At 40.1% G+C, this 21765-nt stretch overlaps 1 protein-coding gene across 1 annotated transcript in view; it reads left to right on the top strand.

Annotated features, from left to right (window-relative positions):
- Positions 1-21414, top strand: part of LOC144633560 (integrator complex subunit 1-like) — a 27401-nt gene extending 5987 nt beyond the window's left edge. The window contains exons 11-46 of the mRNA XM_078492407.1: positions 23-98; positions 405-529; positions 1684-1813; positions 2554-2724; positions 3426-3569; positions 4066-4299; positions 4723-4827; positions 5107-5259; positions 6306-6432; positions 6807-6965; positions 7150-7222; positions 7524-7597; positions 7764-7865; positions 9379-9469; positions 9726-9774; positions 10376-10441; positions 10568-10654; positions 10987-11082; positions 11166-11241; positions 11375-11443; positions 12016-12147; positions 12739-13189; positions 13666-13777; positions 14288-14399; positions 14482-14548; positions 15147-15269; positions 15873-16002; positions 16441-16574; positions 16775-16919; positions 17441-17494; positions 17897-18024; positions 18491-18744; positions 19554-19624; positions 19748-19839; positions 20321-20430; positions 21049-21414. Of these exons, the coding sequence (XP_078348533.1) occupies positions 23-98; positions 405-529; positions 1684-1813; positions 2554-2724; positions 3426-3569; positions 4066-4299; positions 4723-4827; positions 5107-5259; positions 6306-6432; positions 6807-6965; positions 7150-7222; positions 7524-7597; positions 7764-7865; positions 9379-9469; positions 9726-9774; positions 10376-10441; positions 10568-10654; positions 10987-11082; positions 11166-11241; positions 11375-11443; positions 12016-12147; positions 12739-13189; positions 13666-13777; positions 14288-14399; positions 14482-14548; positions 15147-15269; positions 15873-16002; positions 16441-16574; positions 16775-16919; positions 17441-17494; positions 17897-18024; positions 18491-18744; positions 19554-19624; positions 19748-19839; positions 20321-20430; positions 21049-21155 (4429 nt within the window). The 3' untranslated portion in view covers positions 21156-21414. The remainder of the gene's footprint in view (positions 1-22; positions 99-404; positions 530-1683; positions 1814-2553; positions 2725-3425; positions 3570-4065; positions 4300-4722; positions 4828-5106; positions 5260-6305; positions 6433-6806; positions 6966-7149; positions 7223-7523; positions 7598-7763; positions 7866-9378; positions 9470-9725; positions 9775-10375; positions 10442-10567; positions 10655-10986; positions 11083-11165; positions 11242-11374; positions 11444-12015; positions 12148-12738; positions 13190-13665; positions 13778-14287; positions 14400-14481; positions 14549-15146; positions 15270-15872; positions 16003-16440; positions 16575-16774; positions 16920-17440; positions 17495-17896; positions 18025-18490; positions 18745-19553; positions 19625-19747; positions 19840-20320; positions 20431-21048) is intronic.
- Positions 21415-21765: the final 351 nt, after the last annotated feature.

Below are 21765 nucleotides of genomic sequence, written 5' to 3'. Positions count from 1 at the left end.
TTGTGTTGTTTGTTCTTTATAGCAACTTCACATTTCCACCACCAACTGCTGCTGTAACAAGTGAAGAAAAAGATGAAATACTCGCTCAGGAGTTGCAGGTACTGCACAACAACTTAATCATGTATCAGATCACATGAAGCATTCAATTTAGTTTCAAGCCAATGCTTTTCTTATGAAACAGGAATACTGCATTCTGTAGTTTAAGAATCGAATAACTGTGTTTCAGTCAAATTTGGAATGAAAAACGTTAAAATTGTGGTTTTTGTAAGTCTTTGCTGGTTTCAACGTTACTTGAATAATGGCAGCTTCAGCTACTGCATATATTAAGTATTGTATGATATCGAGAGCTTCACCTTTTTAGTAAAGCAATACTTTTGTTTCCTCCTCATTTACATGTTTTGTAGCTGGCACAAGCTGAGAAGGAAGAAATCCTATTATTTGAGTCACACCTGGCGGCCGCCACGACTAAAGTAACTATCACTGAAAGTAACAGTTTGTTACTGAGTCAGCTGATTAGCATGGATCCTGTGTAAGTCGACTCTGATCATTTGTTTTAGAACACAACATCAGCGATTTGGTAATTAGCATGTTTCATTGCACAGTAAGATGTAAGCCTACTTTTCAGCCTTACAAACAGTAAGCGATCCCTTGATTGTCCTGGAATTTGGAAGTTTGTTTTTTTGTGGAGGGAGAAAATAAGGAAACCCAGAGAAAATCCCTGGGGCCAAGACAAGAAACAACAACAAACACAACCCACATATGACTACCGGCCCAAATCAAACCTATGCCACACTGTTGGGGAGCCAGTGCTTACTGAGCTGCACCATCTGTGATCTCCTTGTGTGTGCTTCACAGTAAATCCAGGGTCACCATATCTGATTGTACATTTTCTTTCACACCATCTTTTCACTATCGTCAATATCACAAAAGGAGAAAAAAGGAAACTGTGAGCTTGACTAATAAACGCTCGGGATTTCTATTTAACAATTAGACTACTGCCCTTCTGGCAGTCACGGCGCGCCGGTGACTTCGCTCATCGGGGTCTGTGGAACTCTGGATTGCAGTCCACAACATTTGTCACTGGACATCGTCGCTGGCTCGCCCGCTGTCTTCGGCAGTGGGGTCAGATCGGTCAGCCAGCTGAGTTCTACTAATAAATTTTAGGGGTCCTGGGTGGGGGGGGGGGGGGGGGGGGGCTTAAATAGATATGAGGCGTTTATTAGAGAGAGGCGTTTATTTCACTTTGACTGCCGGTAACAACCTCAACAAAACAAATAAGACGCATAGTTTGCTCGCAGAGTTAGATAGAAAACAGAGTTTTTGAGTAGGAGACTAATCTTATCTGGACTAAAGCAAAGCCTAGAGATGCGGTTCAGAGTTTGATATCAATGTCTTCATCATCAATGAGGTCCCCATGTTTGCATCGTTGGCCTCTTCGATGTTGATGGGGTGGGGTGGGGTCTATTAGAAACGGGGCATTTATTAGACAGGAGCATCTAATACAAACTTTACACCTCGCGGGGGGGGGGGGGGGAGTCTATTGGATGTGAGGTGTTTATTTGAGAGTGGGCGTTTATTACATCATTTACGGTGGGTTTTAGGATTTATCTTACTTAGACAAGAATTTAAACATTTATGATACTTGTGCATATAATTAAAACTTGATGATGTCTTTCTCCTTAGCGGCCCTGCACGACGTCCCCCTCAGAGTGTCATTGATCAGCTGAAAGCAACAAACAAGAGTCTCAAACTGGGTCAGATGCTGTGCCGCAGTCGCTCACCTGACTTCCTGTTGGAAATTATTCAGAGACAGGTAAGGATCTGTGATTCATGCATTTCCTTGGGCCTGTTTAAGATAAATAAAACTACCAAGGCAAAAAGGGCCCTTTGCATAAACGGCCACATGGTACAAAATCTGCCTTTTGGATGGCAAAAGAATGCGATGCTTCCAAAAACAGCGAACTTAAACAAGTCAAGCTTTGCGTTTCTTTGTTTTTGATGTCCCAGTGCATTATTATAACAAAGCTTGCCATCCAGCATAGTGAATGTTTGTACCATGTTTGAAAAGGCCAATTTACCCTGGAAATGTTTGTGTATGTTGTTACCGACAGAGATAAGGATTTCTGCAATAAATATGAAATAATTTACAGCTTTTTTTTAAAAAAAAAAAAAAAAAAAAAAAAAAAAAAAAAAAAAAAAAATAAAAATTTTAATAAAAAAAACAAGAAAAAAAAAAAAAAAAAAAAAAAAAAAAAAAAAAATTACCATAAATTTTATTTTTAAATTTACACTGTTCATAAGTAGAAGTCAGGTAGCTAAAGAATGCTTAAATTGTACTTTTGTAAAATTCTGCAAGTTTATTCTCTTGTTACCCTTGTTACCATCATTTGAAATAAAAACCATATAAGTACAGTTATACATGTAGGTTACAAACTTTTACCATACTTTTAAGATTGGTTATGCGACAAGGCTCCAGTTTATTGCATCTTAAACAAAGCCTTTTTCGCCTTCTTGTGCTTCCCTCAAAATTGTTTTTCTGTTTTTTTTTTTTAGGGAGCATCCCAGAGTATGCCATGGTTGGCAGAACTCGTTCACTCATCTGAGGGATCACTGGATGTGTTACCTGTACAATGCCTGTGTGAGTTTTTGCTGCTGGAAAAGACTGGTGACAATGGCAAAGAAGAAAATGAAGGTTCAAGCAAGGAACTGCAGGATAAGAGAGTTGTGAGTAGTAGTACTTGATCATAATTTAGGCCCTGGCCAAATGTACCCTAGGTGCCAGAGTTTTTTCTTGCGTGGCTTCCGGTATTGGTCATGTCTTTAGAATAATCCACCGCGTACCAGGAAAATTCTCTGGTACCCAGGATAGACCAAATGACGAAGCATTTTTTATCCAATACCATGTTGAATGAACTAGCTAAACAATCAAACATTTTTTTTAAAGACGGATTTCCACTTTCGCGTAATTTAATTTTACGTACGCTAACGGGCGTGAATTTAACTAGATTTACGTGCGAAAAATGAAATGAATAAAAGGTATGCTGTAATGGGCGTCTCGCGTCTACAGAAAAGGTAGATTTCCACTCTTGCGTAATTTTACGTACGTCAACGGGCGTAAATTTAACTGACTTTGCGTGCTAAATTAAAATAGAGATTATGTTTGGAAGTCCTGTATCTGCGGGAAAAGTTGAACCGCATTAAACTTCTCTGAGACGCAATTTTATTTTACGCACTTACCGGTAAAGCCAGTTATTAAACTTCACGCCCGTTTACACGACTGTGCGAATCCAAAAAAATGCTGGTGGCAGCTGAAACGATCAGACAAACGTTGATCCACTGCCATTTTAGATGATAATGTTTGAAGATGTCGTCTATATGCCAGCAACTGTAGATATATTAATAATAAACCTGTGATGTTTGTTTAGGATATACAGCGACATGTGCTGGGACGACTGAGATCGCTGTTGTTTGGTAATGAAGCTGATGCTGAGTCCACAGGAGAAGTGTTGGAATACTTCATGAGAAGACTTTCCTCCGTGCAAACAGCAGAGAGAGATTCAGCTGTTAAGGTACATTATAATTTATGTTAATTTATGTCAAGGTACATTATAATTTATGTTATGTGCATTATAATTTATGTCAAGGTGGATTGTTATTTATGATATATAAACTAAAAATCCCGGTTTAACCAAGTGCCTAGAGGATGGCAAAATGTGGTCCTTAATGTGGGAGTTCATTATACCAGGGTTCTGTTCCAATAGAGCGTTTCTACTAACTTGGCCAGCATCTATGCAAATTAATTGGAACAAAAAGAAGCGTTGACATATGATAAGACTTCAGATCTCACAGGATTGGCTTGGTACACCAATATGGCCGCCATGACGTCACGTGAAAATGCTCTATACATTTTACGGTTGTTAACTTAAGCCGGGCTGAAGAATATCGCTTGTTATACCGAGGGGTGCCACTGTATTGTATTGACCCAATTTGGTGCCATCTTTCATGTTTTATTTTTCTTTTCTTGTATTAAGTACGGGAACTAATTTGTTTGAACCATTTTCCCAGGGTCTGGAACTAGTACTATCCCAAGAGGCAGTTCAACTGGACAGTCATGTGACCGTGGTGTGTGAGGAGGAACTGGAGGGTAGTGCCATGGTAACCACAATGGAAGAACTGTTCTCCCCCACGTTCCATGCAGGCAGCGCGGTATCGAAGACATACAAATGGCTGTTGGTGAATTTGCCAAGTTTGCCGCACTTTGAAACTGTGAGAGCAACTTGTTGCTTTGCCTTGAGACAGGTGAGTTTGTATTGCAAATTAATTTGAGCTGAGGTTCTGTTGAGTTCAATGGGGGAGATGATAAGACAAGACAATATACATTCTAAAAAAGAGTGTCATTTTAACTCTTGCCATACCATTCTAACGGATGTCTAACAGCTACATTACCCGTTTAAAGGATGCTAATTTTTTCTAACAGCTCTGCTACTCGTTCTAACGGATACGAATCTTTGTTAGCCGTTTCACTGTCCGTTCTAACAGTCTCACTTTAACGGCTAACAGTAAGGTTAAAGCCTCTAACCTTTTTGAGAAAGCTACTAACGGATTACTAACAGATGCTTAACGGTATTGCCCATTTAACGGATAACTTTAAGGTACGTTTTCTCGTGCACGGTCACAAATGACTACACGGGTAGTCTAATTGTGTTTTGTTTTTTTGCCTAGTCATGCCAAGTTGAAATTATCCCTGAGAGAGCACAAGCATATCTGATGTTTCTTGCTGACCATGCTACTGACAGTGGCGAAGAAGAGTTTCTAGCAACAGTTATTGTGAGTATAACATGTACAATCAGTTATTTAATTTCCTTATTTTGTGCTTTTCTTCTTTTATCTCGTGTTTGTGAGTACTTTGCAGGAGTCACTCGGCGTAAGTGTCGGAGTTAACTCAAATTTGAATCTGTTATGTAAAGTGTTTTCTGCGTTCCTAGCACAATACAATGCAAGGAGAGACTTTAATACCTTAGCTTTGTATAACCACGTTGCTTCCCTGTGCATGCTTCTCGTGCGTGAGTTACAGTGAATATATTTTTTCTTTTCGCTTTTTCTCAGGACGTTGCACAGTTGATAATCGAGCGACCCACCATCATGACTCCAGTTCTTGACAAGGGGTTGACTGGACAGGAGACTTACCAAGCATTGTTAAGACTGTACACTATTGCTTTACAACAAGCCATTGATATGCAGGAAGGAAACTTCTCTTGGGTGAGTAGTGCAGACAAAAATGGCCGCTGTAGTACAGATAAAACAAGTAACTTCACCAAATGCAACACCACTGACAATAAAACGGTCTGTAATAAAATATAATTATTTCATTAGTGTTGAAGGAACACTGCCGTCCATTTTAAGCAAGTTAAGTCAAATGTTTATTAAAATCTAGGTCATAGGAAGTACAAAAATAAAGATAAGTACTCGGCAAATGGCAGGAAGCCATTAGGAAGTGAAGAAACTTTATCGTTAAAAGTGACGGTGAAACACAGGTTACAAAAACATTCTACGCTTGTTGGGAATTATGCAGGGCTCAAAATAATTTTTGGATACTGACTGGTCATGTTGACCGGCCAAATCAATTTTTGCTCGGTCATGTCTCGTTTTTGACCGGTCAAAATATTGAGTATTTACTTTGAATCAATAGCCTATTCTGCCAAAAATTTCACCTCATAAGCTAAAACACTCGTTGTTAAAGAGTATAAGGCTTAAGCTTTAATGTTTTGATCGCTAAAAATGTCATTTTATTATGTTCGCTTTTTGAATTTCCATTTCTTCTGCGTTCTACTCTACATAAAATAAAATGCTCAGTAGCCGTAATGTTATGTTACTCTGCATAGTTTTACATTAGTTAACGACTTACGGGTGGAGGCGATCTTGGTTGTAAGCACTTTACTGGTCTTTATTAATATGCTCGGACTCGTTGTTCATCGAGCTTCCTAAAAGATGCCCTCTTTTAAAAGTTCTCTTTCTTCAAGACTGCCAAGAGATTAACGAGAAAGCCGTGTACGTGACCGGTCAAAATGACTGCCGAATCAAAATTTTGTCCGGACAAGTCGTCATTTTGGCCGGACATTGTCCGTTGACCGGCCGTTATTTTGAGCCCTGTTATGTAAAAGATGACCACCTCCGCTCAATAGATTTGGCCGCCAAAAAAAGGTACTTTTCACAGCTACTGAGTGGTGTAATTTCTGGGATCATTAATGCGGGTTTGACTTTAGTAGGTGACATTCCCATTTTGTTTTATCTTTGCACCATTGTAGCAGGAAACACAGGATCAGTTGTTCGTGCAGTGGTCTAAGGACACGGAGTATGCCGGGAAGGCGGCCACTTTACACGTGTTGGTTATCCATGCCATGATTGTGTTACTGACTTATGGCGAACCGCAAGGTCAGTCAATAACGCTGTTATATTACCTAAAATGTCCATATGATGACGGGAATATCACGAGTCATCAATAGTCTACTATTATCAGGACTGAATTCAGCTACAACGACACTATGCAGGAATAATTTCGGAAATCTACAGTTATGCAAGCATAAGAATTCTATTGAGCAGAAAAAGGTAGTTGACTGAAGTCTGAGACTCACCCACAACCCATTCTCCGGGCGTATAAATTACAAGCATTATTACCTTCTGTATTGTAATCCCAAGCATAACAGTCCATCTTATGTGATGACCCCAAAAAGAATTCCCAATTTTTATCTATTATCTAGCTAATCCTAATCGAATGTTTTACTTGAGATTATTTTTTGTCGTGGCAGGAGATACTGATCTCTACACCGCTCTACTCAATGCCTGGTGCCCTGAGCATGGACAAGTGAAGGTTTACCTGACTGATACAGGAGAGGAGGCCATACTGCTGCAAGAGTGGCTCAGACTGCGCATGATCAGGTCTCAGGTCTCCCGAGTGGTCGATGCTGGTAAGATGTTTTTAACAATTACCTTCAGGTTACTATTGTTAGCGGCTACTAATTAAAGCGATTTTTTCTAAACAAGATTTAGCGGCTATTAAATTTAGTTTTTAACAGTTGTTGAAAGCCCGCACCGCAAATGATGAAAGTCCATCCCGTATTAATTGTTGTTGTTGTTGGTTTTTTCTTTCAGCGTTGAATGACTTGATGCCTTCTCAACTAGTTTTGTTTGCTCAGTCATTTGGAATTCCAGTGAACAGTATGAGGTAATAAAATGTTAAAATCATGCAAGCGTAGTTTTTCAGTAATGAAATTGCTGGACCTACCTCAATAATATTTTTGCCCTTGCGCCAGGAAAGCGAAAGTGTTTTTGCGCACAAGCACGACCCTGAAGACTAGCCTGTATTTGAATCAAGGCACCTATTTCCTCGAGCATAATTACATGTACAAGCATAGTACATTCAGTATAGCATAGGTATAATTTGCTTCTCAGTACAATTATGTGGTTAGCAGTAACCTTTACCTCAAGCTTTGCATTCGTGTAATTGCTCTCATTTTTCCCGTCAGCAAACTCCTTCAACAGTTGGACAAAGCTTCGCAGGAGGACCCTGTGGGGATAGAGGAGGCTGTACTGGATAAAGGTTGGAATATTACTGTGTTAGTTCAAGATCTGAATGACTGACAGTATACCTTACGTTTGTACTAGCCATAAATGTTCTTTTATTCAAATATTGGTGAAAACAGTATTTCGCGTGCCTTACAAACTCCTATTTGTTAACAACAGTCAACATTCATGTTATTTACCAGGTTATATGGTGCAGCTTGTTGAAGTTCAACAGCTCCGTGGCGCTGTGGGTGGAGATATGTTTTGCTGTTTACTGACCGAGGAACCACCAGAAAAGAAAGACGGTGAGTCATCTATCATCAACATGTAGATTCTCCTTACAGGTCTCCATACATTTCTTGCAATGATGGTTAGGAGAGTTTGCTTTACTTATGAAGGACAAGCCATTAATGCACCAGTCAATATAAACCCCCGCACCCCCCGGCCGGGACATAGCGGGGCATTTGACAGGAACTTACATCAAAAGTTGTTTAACGCCCCGCACCCTGTGGCAGTTTTTATGTTCTAATGGGAATAAATACCCCCGCCCAAGTGCCCCGGTCCTTTCGGAAATAGCGTCAGCTTAATAATTTATAGCCAATGGATTTAAAAAATAAAAAAACAAACAAAGATACTGTACACAACAAGAACGTTTATTAAAAATAGTAAAAATGGTGATACAGATCGACATTCATTCACTTTCCACAGCCATCGCTGATAAACCTAACAAAATATGCCACAGAGCTAGCAAACACAATGGCATAAACGGCTCTAGAGAGCAATAATGAAATCCTCCGTTAGCAGACCGAAGGCTAACATTTAGCAACCAGCGGGAGTCGTGTTTGGCCTGTCACATTTTATACTATCACTTGTGACCTTTTTTGACAGAGCCCCGTTCCGCTGTGTTGCACGAGATTATCTTGATCGCAAAAAAATCTATGCTAGAGACAAACGCACGCTGTGCAATATATACGAAATGAAGCCCTTCTTCATTATGCGGAACACTACTCTCGCACGGCTAACAAAGAACCACACACAATGGCATAAAGATCATCACTGAAACGGCTCTAGAGAGCAATAATGAAATCCTCCGTTAGCAGACTGAAGGCTAACATTTAGCAACCAGCGGCTAACATTATACTATCACTAAAAATTATCGTGCCAGTCTTTCCGCTGTCAGAGGAAAATGCCCCGCTCCATGCCCCGGCTGATTTAGTACAAAGTTCAAAAGCTTTCAAAAGCCCCGGTAGCCGTGCCTCTCAGTGTCGTCAAATCACTTCAAATTCCCCGCTAATGCCCCGCTATGTCCCGGCCGGGGGGGTGCGGGGGTTTATATTGACTGGTGCATAACAATAGCTTGGTAATTCTGGGTGTTTCTCTGTCTTTTTTTTCGAGTATAACTTGTCTTTTTATTTTTGTATGAAAAATAAATAAATAATTCACTTTATTTGAGTGTCAATGTATTTATAACTGTTGTGCCAATTGTGGACGCTCTAAATATTAAGCAAAAAATATTGCAAACTGTAAAACAGAAATTTGTTAAAAACCCCAACTGACAGGAGGCTGACCAGTTGGCTATTTACAAAGCGCGGAGGAGTTAAATTCGGGACGACCAAACACAAATCTATCTAATGGCAGGGAGGAGGACTCGAACCCGGGACCTCTAGATTACAAGTCCAATGCCATACCACTAAACCACGCTTGCCTCCAATGGAAGTTTGTGTTACCATACATGAAAACAAATTTGCCTTCATTGCAGTTACCTGTTAGGATTGGAGTCGTGCACTATTGATCCGTATTATCATCTTTCATGTACAGGTAGTAATTTGGCAGCTCTTGATGGCGGCATCACGCCGCTACCTTTGGCTTCTGTGCCACAGTTGTCACGTGCTCACGAGGAATCAATGAGGTTTGACTTCATATGAACGTACTTCGTATAAACGTAACTTAGAAATACCTAATTCCACAAAGCAACTAATTTTAATCTACAAAAATGAAATGCTTTACATTACAGGTAAAACAAATGGTACTGACTAGCTAACCTCCAATGAACGATTGACTTTGAATAATCTTTACTGTTTCCAAAAGGTTGGAAACAGCCTGGACTCTTTGCTTTCTAAAACCGTTTCAGACACGTAACATAATTTTATTTGTTATATTTCTAGTGTCGACGAATCGGAAACAAATGAACAGTTGGCTGCTGCAATATTTAAGGTAAGACTGGAGATGGAAGGTCGTTAATACGCGCGCTCACGGTAAATTAAGTCAGTCCTGTGTAGTTATTAGGAGGATGTATGATGTCAAACTTCAGCTAAGCTACGTCCTGTTATCAGCGTTTTTCTCGAAATCAAAAGCTGTTTTAAATAAGAGACTAAGGAAGAAATTAGATTTTCAGAGTGTTATAGGTGTGATGGTCTGTTCGAGATGTTGACGTTAAGGGGGGGGGGGGGGGGGGTCACACGACGACGGTAAGGTATGGTAAGGTAAGGAAACTTTATTTAACCAGGGTGGCAAATTCAGCAACGAGGCTGGTATCCATTGGGGTCCTGGGACAATAAAAATGAGGAACAAGATAAAAATGTTAAAAATAAAAAAACTAATAATTGGTAATCGACAAGAGTTGAGAGACGATAGCTGGACGAGAGGTCTCTACAGCTATCATCGACTACCAGTATTGCGATTTTAATCTCATTCCACACGTTTAACTGCACAACATCATCTCAAGATGTAGTTAGCTAAATTTTCCAGTTAGGGAGATAGTTGATAGGTGTTTTTGGACAGAGTTCGACAAAGTCATTTTTGTTCACTTTTGCAGATTTTCTTGTCACCACAGTCCGTTGCGGCAGAAGATCAGAAGAGCATTGAAACCCGAGTACAAAAGGTGAGGATGGCAAGTTGGAATGTTGAATGGGAGAATTCATTGAATACATCGTTTACAACAAACTTTCGAACAAGTTTTAGTATTAAATTCACTGGAACCCCTTTTTCTAATTTTTGTCTCCTGCAGCTTTTGACCAAGGAAGTCATCAGTGCAAATCGTGGGGAGATTTCACAGGACTCACTCGCAGAACATATCATGCAAAAGTTCAATAAGGTATTTTAACATTTTATTTTTCTCTCAGTGAAAACTGCGCTTCTGGTATCTTGTTTTCTCGCTTTCCATCGGCTACATAATTTCCCGCGCTTTCTTTCGGTTTCATATTTTCGCGCGCTTTGACCGGCGATGGCATGTTTTCCCGCGCTTTCTGCCGTTTAATTTTTTTTCTGCGCTTTCCATCGGCGACATGTTTTCCTGCGCTTTTTACTGGAGAGATTTCTACATTACACATAACATATTTTCCCGCGCTTTTTCCAATTACAAGTGTTTTATGATTGTTACTGCTTTTGTTTGAGTCTTATGAAAGTCATTTTGAACTCTCTTTGTAGGTATTAGATTCCAGTGATAGTCAAAGACTGTTGGATGGCATGTTCAACAAGGCTGCACTCTCGTGTTCTCTTCTAAGACTTTTGAGGTCCAGACAGGTACATGTCAAGTTAGCCTTTGGCTCTGTCTTTCTGATGCGTGTTACTCGATGTCATGACAAGTTTTTCCTGTTGATTTGCAGATGGCACTGGAGAGGAAAGGGATAGATTGTAGTTTTCTTAAGACCATCAGTAAACTATCGAGCCACCCACTGAAAGGTATGTCAGTTTTATTAGCAGTTGCAATGCAAGAGATTTCACAGCGAAAATCCTGATTAAACCTTATCCTGATTAATCCTTAGGTCTCAAAGATCAATTCATTCATAATATTGCTTTGTTTGTTTCCCTGTAGGTGGGCCATTAAGTGTTGCTATTTCACAGTACAAGAAACAGCTGGGAATCACAGAAAAGACACAATCAGGCAAGAATACACATTTAATTGTTTTCCCTAGTATTATCAGTCTCGTTTCTGTGGGAGGAACTGAAATGGCTCAAAATACCCAAAGCGAGGTGGAGATTTTCAGCAAGAAATGTTTTTTGGCAGTTGAAACTGTTTAAATGGTGGTGTAGGCTCGATTCCTTGCCGCTCTAACGAGTCCGGTCTTCGTTCCTCCCGAGGAAGAGTGCGGGCTCATTTTCCTGAAAAGCGGCTGCAAAGCCTAATGGTGGTGTCGATGTAGCCGATGGCATGTCGTTTAAATTTCAAAGAAATCTGTACAAAATTAGAAGTATGAACTAAGTTCTACCCCACAGTTACAAATTTGCCCATGTTGTAAGCAATCCATTTCCATTCTCGCCATAGTTAGTCATCCTCACTCAGTTTTTAATGGATTTCTGTCATATTTCGAGTTCTGTCCTACAAAATCAAACCATTAATTTTGGGTTTACGTCAAGTACATATCCGTTCTTAAATAAACTTCTGGTGTCTGCGTAACGCTAAACAAATGAAAATGGCCCATTTTAATTACTGTTTTCTGTTTCGTACTTTATCAGGCAGCAATATTCTTGAGCAGATCGCGTCAGATGAGAGCGCTGATTATGTTTCTCTAGTCAGAAGATTCCTGTCGGCATGTAAAGATCGCACGGTGAAACCAGAGTCCATCAAGGTGGAGGTCGCAGTGAAAGGTTAGAACAGAAAAGCTCGAAAGCTCAGAGCTAATCAGTGCAATGGCTTGGGAATTTTTTTAGCTGTCCTTTGCAAATAACGTGAAATGACCAAACTATCAAGGCTGTGAATTTGCCATGTCTCTATATAGTCTTGAACTTCTTTCATAAATTTACACAAAAGAGACTGATCCTCTCTTGATAGACACCGTCCTCGAAAGCATTTCGTTTTCGTTAAAGCAGCTACGTCAAAGACAACGCATCTTGAAAAAATTGGCAAGTTTTTTCAAGTTTGTCGATCGTAGGTAGTCTTAATCTTGGTCAGTCGAAACCATCCTTGTTTATTTTCGGCTTTTTTTTTATACTCCGTTGCTGTTGCTGTAAGTTGTAAAACCATCATTTGAGGTTTTCTTCACTTTGAATGTAATCATCAAAATAACTTTGAATACCGTGACCTTGCTCCTTTAAGAAGAACACCTCATTTCCTGCTTTTGCTTTCCGTCGTTCGTTCTTTTGTGTGATTCAGGGACCATGGGCTTCTCTGCAAGAACAAGGCAAATTATTTTGCAGGCTTTCTTGCACGATTTAACCTTCTTTTCCTTCTCAATATAGCTTGTTTGAAACTCAAAAAGGCAAACTCTCCGCTGTTTGAGGACTTCATTAAGGCCATCACCACATCACTTATCTCTGGAAGAAGCAGGCAAGATTCTGAAGCTGCTACGGCGGTATGGACTCCCCAGCAGTCTCTCCCCTTGAAGACATGTTCAGAATTCCTCGTTAAATTGTTGGAAGAGTCCGAAGGCATGGATCACTTGGTGAGCGGTCTGTTAGTGGACTGGTACGAGATCGTTGATCCGGAAGTTGTTCAAGTCCATCCACTATTACAACGGCAGCTTCTGTTCCGGGACAGAGCGAGCATGCCCAGTTGGGACAGGTCGCTGACTAGTCACGAAGAGCGCTCGCCGTCCACCTATCTACTGGGTTCGCTAACTCACCAGGCATGCTGGGAAACGCTGCAAGACTGCTTGGATTGGCTGCTGGGACATGACATAGGAGAAAACAGGTCAGTCAGGAAACTCACACTTCTTTTCTTTAATTAAAGGCGCCATGCCACGCAATTTTAGGCAATTTAGGCACCTAACAACTGGTCATAGAATTAACTGAAGTATCACAATAACGGCTTAAAACTGTAGAAGAGGTCAGAAGGAACACAGAAAGCCCAAAGAGGGGCATGGATGGGCAAGATTCCAGAAGATTAAAACGGATTGTGTTCGGGTAAACTTGAAAAACGTCGGCCCGACTGTTTTCAAGTTTATCTCAATCTGTATGAAAGTGTCATTTACAATGCTCGGAAATCATCCTTGTTTTTTATGTGGCCGTGATTTTGCCAATACATGTAACTGTAAAAGAATTTTGCTCTGCCAATTTTGAACTTTAAAGCTGTTAATTAATGATAATAAATAGAATACCTAAAATACCGTTACTTAGCCCCTTGAAATAACTGCTTCTTTATTAACGCATTATTTTTCTTTCCTCCAGACTTGATCCGACAGCAGCTTTAGACTTTGTGTGGACTTGTTTCCACAGTCCACGACTTTGGCAAGGCAGAGATCAAAAGTCCACGGCTGTAGGCAGCCAAGGCACAAATTCGGTAAGTCAAACTTGTTTATTATGTATACAGTTATGTCGTTTTACTCCGGCATGTTAAACTATAAATTGACAATTGACTGAGTGCTGTTTTTGGGTTATCTCCATTCTCGTCCCCATAGCCCTTTCGTTTCTCTTAGCCGGCTGAGCCTTGGCACGAGAAAACGAAGGGCTCTGGGGACAGAGAATTTCCAGTCCTAGATTCTAGGACTTCCGGTCTTCATGTATGCAGTCATGACGTTTCAAAAGAATGTATGAGAGAGTCGTTATGTTTTTGACTTCCGTTTAGGAATTCTTTGTTCCAAACAGCCAACAATCAAAAAAATTCGAATTAATTCAAAAATCCTATGTCCCCAGAGCCCTCTGTTTTCTCGTGCCAAGCCGGCTAAGAGAAACGAAAGGGCTATGGGGACGAGAATGGGTCATCTCATCTCCAGCGTTAACTCTTTTGTTATTTTGTTATTCTTATTTTGCTTCCCGTTGTTTTTCCTTACTGGTTTTTGTTTTCTCGCAGGCGGTTTACGAAAAGCCAGTTCTTGACTTGAGTCCAACCCAGATCTCCTCACTGACTAGTTTCATTTTGTCGGAGCTTTCTTCTAGTGTAGAAGACTGGTGTCTAAAGAAAGGTATGCCGTGAATTTTACCGTATTACAATTAAAATGAAAGAGCATTTACCTGAATGTAATACTGTTTTGTTTTCTTGTTTAGGCCCCAGTTACAAGCGCTTTCTTGAAGAGATCAAAGATGGAAATCTATGTGTGTCGGAGGAAGTTAGGTATGCTATGTCAATGAGTGTTGCCAGATTAAACCATAAATTCTCTACATTGATTACCAAACATGTCTCTCAACTTTAGTTTTGAGAATTTATGGCACATCAAGAAAGTATTTCTAGTTGATGATTCTCTTCATTGTCATCATCTGTCTCTGTTTGACAATGTATTGATTTTTTTTTTTGGACTTTTGGGAATTACTATGTGCGTAGGCTTCTTTCCAGAGGTATTGATTGTTACGCGCTGCTACCTCTTGTGCAATTTTTCTCGAAAATTTGTCGAAAGTGGCGAAAACAAAATTGTTACGAGATGGGTTGCAACATAGTTGCAAAAAGCAGTGTAACAACATGTCACGCAACGACTTTGCGGTTGCACGGCACGTTATAGCCTGAATTTCAGCTGTCTTCGCTGATCTCTTTCGGGAGTAAGCGACCAGAGGAAGACGGCTAAAATTCAGACAAGCCTGTTACGTTGCAATGTCTTGTGCAACGCGTACGCCTGATTAGTTATTCAAAGACTTGTTTAGTACGTTAGAAATGTTTATTTTACTGTTCGACTGTGTTCGACTGTGTAGTACTGAACCTTGTTTATTCATTCCTTCAGGGAGGATGTTGAGCAGTTTGCGTCCAAAGTGTTAGGAAGAAGACTTCAGCTGATCACGCTGTGTTGCCATGGTGATAAGAAGAGGTTTCAATCTGCGGTCAGTTGTGCTTTGAACAACACAAGGTAAATAATGTGTGCCGCTGTATGTGCTGACCGACTGCAGACTGGGTGCTAGGTATCGCATGTCTTAAAAATCTTTTATCATCTGGATAGCGTACAATCAAGTGAACACACTTTTAATGTGAATTGTGGCAAGACAATTTAAGAGAAACTGAAAAACTAACAGGTTTTCCTGCAACTTTTGCCGCTTCAAGGAGATTCAAAACCACGAAGTTTGCGATTCCGGTGAAAACACTCTACCCCTGGGTTATTAAGTAAGGCTATAAAGCTTTGACACTTAAATAAAGTTTTCATTCATTCATTCATTCATTCATTCATTCATTCATTCATTCATTCATTCATTCATTCATTCATTCATTCATTCATTCATTCATTCATTCATTCATTCATTCATTCATTCATTCATTCATTCATTCATTCAGTAGTTGCAAAGAAACCCGAAAAGAGTTCGTACTTGCAAAAAATCCTCGCTTCACAAACCGCAGGCTCCATAATTTTTGTTTTCATCCTTGGATTCGACTGCAGTAACTTAATACACGCTATTCTTTTGTTATCATGTATCGTTGCTTCACTATTAAATCTCATCGTTATTGTTTTCCTTCGTAGATGGTCCAAGTGGCTAACAGCGCAGTTCCTTGTTCAGCTTTATCTCGCCCAGCCAGGAGTGATGCGATCTATTAAGGACTTCCGGTCCCTCACCACTTCCGGTGCCATCAGTCAGTCAAGCCGTTGTCAGGTCTCTATGGTTACTGTTGTGTCGCTAATCTCCTTCTTGTCCTTACCTAAAATAGCGAGTTTCAATTTCCATTATTTTTCTGTCAACTAAAACAGCTCGATTACTCACCCTCATTTTCTGAGTGACAATGAACTCCACTGAGCCTCTTAAGGCTATTCTCTGATAGAAAACTCGGAAAGAACGACGGGATAAAATACTTATTGACTGATTTGGTCAGGCTTTTCTTGCCTGTCTCTCTCCTGTTTGGTCCGTGCGCTGTGGTCTCACTCAGGCTGAAGATTTTCACTCCCGTTCAACTCTTCCCTAACCTTTCTTTCCTTCCCATCCCGCTTAATTTTTTAGCACCTAATTCTTTAACTGTTACAAGAACTAACGGTACGTTGCTGGCTGTACGGGGCTCCTGTGACTCTGTAATCACTTTGACTGATTTGATTTCAGTTGGATGTCCTGTGCCACCGTGTATTGACAAGCCTGGCTGAATCTAAGCCGGGTAAGGAGTATGAAGACCGAGCTTACAACACCAGCCTGCTGCTGAAAAAGCTTGCTTGTGAACATCCCATGCTACTACTCAGGTAAATATCACTGTTATCGCACAAACAACAGGTTTGTCAGGTAAATACTGCACAAATAACAGTTTTTCAGGTGAATATCTCTGCTACTGCACAAACAGCAGTTTGTCGGTGAGACCATCTACCATGTAATTACACGTTTGACAGTGTTACATCAAAGAATGTCCTTGTAGTCAAAGCCCTTTTCTGGTGTCCTTTTCTAGGCACCTGCCCATGATAGCTGCACAGCTTAGAGGCCGAGTTCACCTTAAGTCCAGAGAGTTCGCCAATCAGCAACATATTCTTGTGTTCTCGCACATCTTGGGAGTGTTGGATCTTCTAAGACCGCATATCTTCAGACAGGACAAGGTTTGTAACTCTTTCCTATCCGCCGCTCATTCGGGGGAATAAATTCCTGTGATTTGGTCGTAATCAGCTGAGTCAGCTTCATCGCGGCGGTTATTTGACCGTTATCAATTTCAAGTTGACAATAGGCCATTTCCGAGTTCCCTTTGCCTCTGAATTTTCAAAAAAAGCGAGTCTACGACCGAAACCATTCATCATGAAAATAAGTTATTACCTACCGGTCCATTTTCATGCACATCAAATTCACTTTCATTTGAATGGATTCGCACATAGACTCGTTTTGAAATAGAGGCAAAGGGTAACTCGGAAATGGCCTGTTGGCTAAGTGTTTCACTTGGCCCGCCGACGCAGCACAACCGTTTCTCGAGAAAAGAATTGTTTTTTATTGCTTGAAATGGCCGCCTGTTTTTCTTTTTCAAGTCGAGCGTTTAGCGGGTGTTATCAATTTTTTTGTGACCTATTTTTATGAATTTGTTACTGAGATTTTTTAGAAGACACATCCTTGTCCTTTTTATTTTTAACAGCTCATTCAAGAAGGTTTGCGGGACACTTTGGACGCATATTTTGGTCTTATTCAGGTAAGAAGGACAGCTATTGTAGCTCAATATATTAGGATCAGTTTAAAAGGTGTTAAAAATGATGACAATGACAGAAACGCCATATAGGAAGTGGGGATGACTATCCGTTCGCGAGGATGAGAGGAAAAGGAATTTTAGTAGGAACAAATATGAACTCATTAGGCCCATGTTTCCAACTTTGGACAAGATATCTTTGAAATTTGTCTAAAATCTTGTTGCAGCGAAGAATTTTTTTCTTTCACGAATATGCTATCAGAAGCTCAAAACGTTTTTTATGTTCCATGCTTTCAATTTGTATATTATTTCAACAAATAACTGTGATCTAAGTGTTCTCCAAAATGACAGAAATAAAATAAGTTTTAATTTCATGTGGTTTCTTATGTGTTTTTTTCTCTCTCCTAGGCTGAATGTCTCCGTTTTAAAGAGCTGGCTTCTGTCGTTACAAAGTTGATGCCATTTCTTCATCATTTCTGTGCGGAAAGTCCTGACCAAGCTTTCTCAGCTCTCCACAAGAGAGGTCCCTTGTTTCAGTAAGTAACAAGAGCAAGTAATCGCAAACTAAAAAAAAAAATCACTCAAACAAAGTGTGAGGTCACCTGCTCTGTGTTTTCTTCGATGTGTGATTGTCTTCATTCTCGTGCCCGTGATTTTTGAATCTCTTTGCTACGCTTGTGTACAGTTGAGGAACATTTCAGTCAGATTCCCTTCTGCGAGAATAGTTTGAGCCCGCGGAGATTCGTCAGAGATGTTGCTAGGCAACAGCGCCTTAATGACGTAACAACTGTGCAATTTTGCAATTGGACAACAAAAAATTTGGGAATTCTTTGTGTGATCCGAAAGTCGCTCAACTTTAGTTGATTCATCGCAAGTTTTGAAGAACAAAGATGATGGTTTGAGAAATTGTTCGATTATTTAATTAAACTGATGAGATTCATGACCTTTTTTAATCTGAAGTTCATTTCTAATTATGTAAATTGATTTTTTTTTTGTTCTCAGGGAACTGTTACAAGATTTCCCCTCCCTCCCCTCCCTCCAATGTGTTGTAAGCGCCATATCTCTTTCCTCGGCCCCACACTCTGATGATCCCTTGACCCAAAACACCACCACTGAAGGCCCTGCAACTGAAGGAGCTCCCTCAAGTACGCAACCCAACGCCCGGTCCGTTATTACACCACCTGAGGACACCACGTGGTCGTCAGCACAACTCGCTCCTTTTGTACAGCGGCTTGCTCCTGGACAACCAGTAGAAGGTACAGTAAATGCAATATTTCTTGTTTCGTGATCAGCATATGAAGCATATAAATAGGAGATTTTCATGATGGCGTCATTTGACTACAACTACCAGAATGGTTAGAGCGCCCAACCGGTATCTGGGAGGCCATGGGTTCAATTCCCGTCGGGGACTCAGATTTTTTCTTTGTCCCACGCTCGTGTCATGTTGAATAATTTCTTCACTATTTATCACCGAGCTTGAAATTTACCATCTTTATTATTTACTACACATTTGATGATTTCGACATTGCTGATCCTAGCAGTATGCAGGACGCGTGTCATATATCAACCTAGTAAATGGCCCAGCTCACCACGAGTCTCTCGTAGCTCAGGTGGTTAGAGCTCCCAACCGGTATCTGGGAGGCCATGGGTTCGATTCCCGTCGGGGACTCAGATTTTTTCTTTGTCCCACGCTCGTGTCATGTTGAATAATTTCTTCACCAGAATCCTTCACTTTGTCTTTTTATCATTATAATTAGAGCAATTGTGTTTTAAACCCCACTGGGAATTCAAAATATAAATAATAAAGGAAAAGCGAAATGAATTCTGGTATTTGTAGTCAAATGACGACATCGTGCAAATGTGCTATTCTCCTGAGATTATTATTTCGAGAGCCTCCTCATTTACCACTATTCTCCCTTTTGAAGCCGTATTTTTCGCATCCTCCTCCCACCCCCAGCCCCGTCTTACCTAGTAAGAAACGAATGGTCCTTAATTTTCAATCGATAGAATACTTGAAAAGTTTAAATTCAGACTACCTTGTATTCTTCTTTTTCTTGCATTACAGACGTGTCGAAAGTTCTTGTTGATCTGGACGAAACGTCCAAGCGCAGAGTGGACATTCTAGACCATTTTGTGGTACGTCCCAAGCTTACGCGTTTCGAAATAAGAGTGTTTGTGTTATACTAAAACTCTTTTGGTTTTATTACGTTAAAGATATAATGTTCAATGACATAATTTCCACTTTGTTGTTATTTTTAGCCTCATTTGGTTCGACTTCTCACTGATGCAACGAGTAGCTTTAGGACCCAGGCCCATACTCTTCTATTGCGTCACATTCGTCAAAATCCTGGGTAGGTTTACCTTTAAGGAAACTGGACAGAACTCTGTGACCCTTGATGTAGTCTGTTATCGAACTGCCTTGCAACGCTGTTTTCAATTGTTTCTCTAAAGATATGTGTTTATTTTGATTTTAAACTAACTGATCTTTTTAAAAACATTCCCTCAAAAGTGTACTCTAAGCAATAATTCTGTGACATGTTTTCCCGCGCTTTCTCCTGATTGCATGTTATCCCGCGCTTTTCCCCGTTTTCATGTTTTCCCGCGCTTTCCACAGGTTACCTGTTTTCCCGCGATTGCCTCTTGTATTGCGTTTTCCCGCGCTTTTCTCAGATTTATACATGATTCTCCATGAGCTCGATGAGGATAAGTGAGTGAGTGAGTGATACATGATTCTCCATGCTTGCCTTCGGTTACTGGGTTTTCTTGCACGTGGCTCTTGTAACGTGTTTTCCCACACTTACATGTTTACCGTTAACTTTTTTATCTTGGCAGGAGTGCTCACAAGTTTGTGGAAACGTACATGGATTGTCTTAATTCAACGGAACCTGGCGTGATTATGACAGCCGCAAAATTCCTACCAGAATTTATCGTCCTGGGAAACGGTCAGTAAAAACGCGGTTAAGAATTCTTTCCTATTTTAAATAATTTCGCAGTTTTTACCTTCCATAACATTGCAATTCAATTCCGATTCCGTTTAGCATCTTCAATTTGACAAATAATTCTCACATTTTTGGTGTTGTGGAGACTCTTATTCTTGTAACAGCTTGACGAAATATAAAATAAGTGATACCGTGTGAATGTATTTATAATGTTAAAACTGACCTAGCCAACCTAACATACGGAATTTACCAATCATTTATAATGAGCCATCTTCAACGCCTGCGTGCTCAAAATCGCTCAAATTGTTGAGGAAATAAGCTAGTTTGCTTTGAAATGATGCATCATGATTCGCATTGATTTATCAAAAAATATATGCTGGTTGGGATTGCTTCAATTTCTATTCCAATTTTCGGGGTTTTTTTCGCGCTCGCTCCGAACAACCGTCGACAAAACAACCGACTACTCGCCCTATTACGTTAGAAGAGAGATTTGTTGGTTTTATATTTTGGTCTTCTCAAAAAACAAAAACAAAAAAAAAAACTTAAAAGAAGTAAATTGAGATCCGTTTTGCAAGAATTTGATTTAGTTTTGATCCAGTTGCTTTTCTTTCTTATTTCCAGAATTCTCAGACTCGTTGCTTCAAAAGATGTTTTCTCTGGCAGTTTACGAAGCTCATGATGTGGGAATTCCTTTATTACAAAGTATTCAGCTGCTGAACTTACACTGACATTACGGAAATTCCTTTTTACTAGAACAGAATATTCCATTGTGGAGTCACAGTAGGAACAGAACGAATGAACATTGTTCGATCCTGAGCGTCTTTTCTCTGCGTAATTGTTCTTTCTATCCATTAAATGAACCTTTTATAAAACACCAAAGCGTGGATTATATTCACACTGATTAAATAAATCAAGTCTTGTCTGATTCGAGAATGAGTTTCAGAAATGCATAATAAAGATATGGCTTCTCAGGGTGGATAACAGGGACCTTAGCTGCGTAAATGAAACATGCTAGTATCACTAAGTGATCGACTGGCTAATTTAGCACGGTTGCGTAAAAAAAAGAAATTTGAAAATAGAAATTGTACGGCTTGCGAGTCTCTCGGCCTGTTTTGCTCACGAGTTGAATTCAGTTCACTCTCATTATTGACGCTGTGGAGTAAACTAACCGTTCTGTTACTGAAGTTTAAGAAGCTACATTCACGTTGTGTGACTTCTGTCGTTTTATATTCCTGAGCCGTTCCTTTCAATGCCCCTAAAGGTCGAGTATAAACCCTTAACTACGTGCAAAAACAGCAATACTGGATAAGAAATATAAATACTGAGAAACTTAAGTAC

Source organism: Oculina patagonica, chromosome 12 (genome assembly GCF_052425735.1).
Source record: "Oculina patagonica isolate OP01 chromosome 12, crgOcupat, whole genome shotgun sequence".
In the NCBI taxonomy this organism is placed as follows: domain Eukaryota; kingdom Metazoa; phylum Cnidaria; class Anthozoa; order Scleractinia; family Oculinidae; genus Oculina; species Oculina patagonica.
Note: the sequence above shows the minus strand (reverse complement) of the source record. Positions and strands in the feature narration are given on the sequence as shown.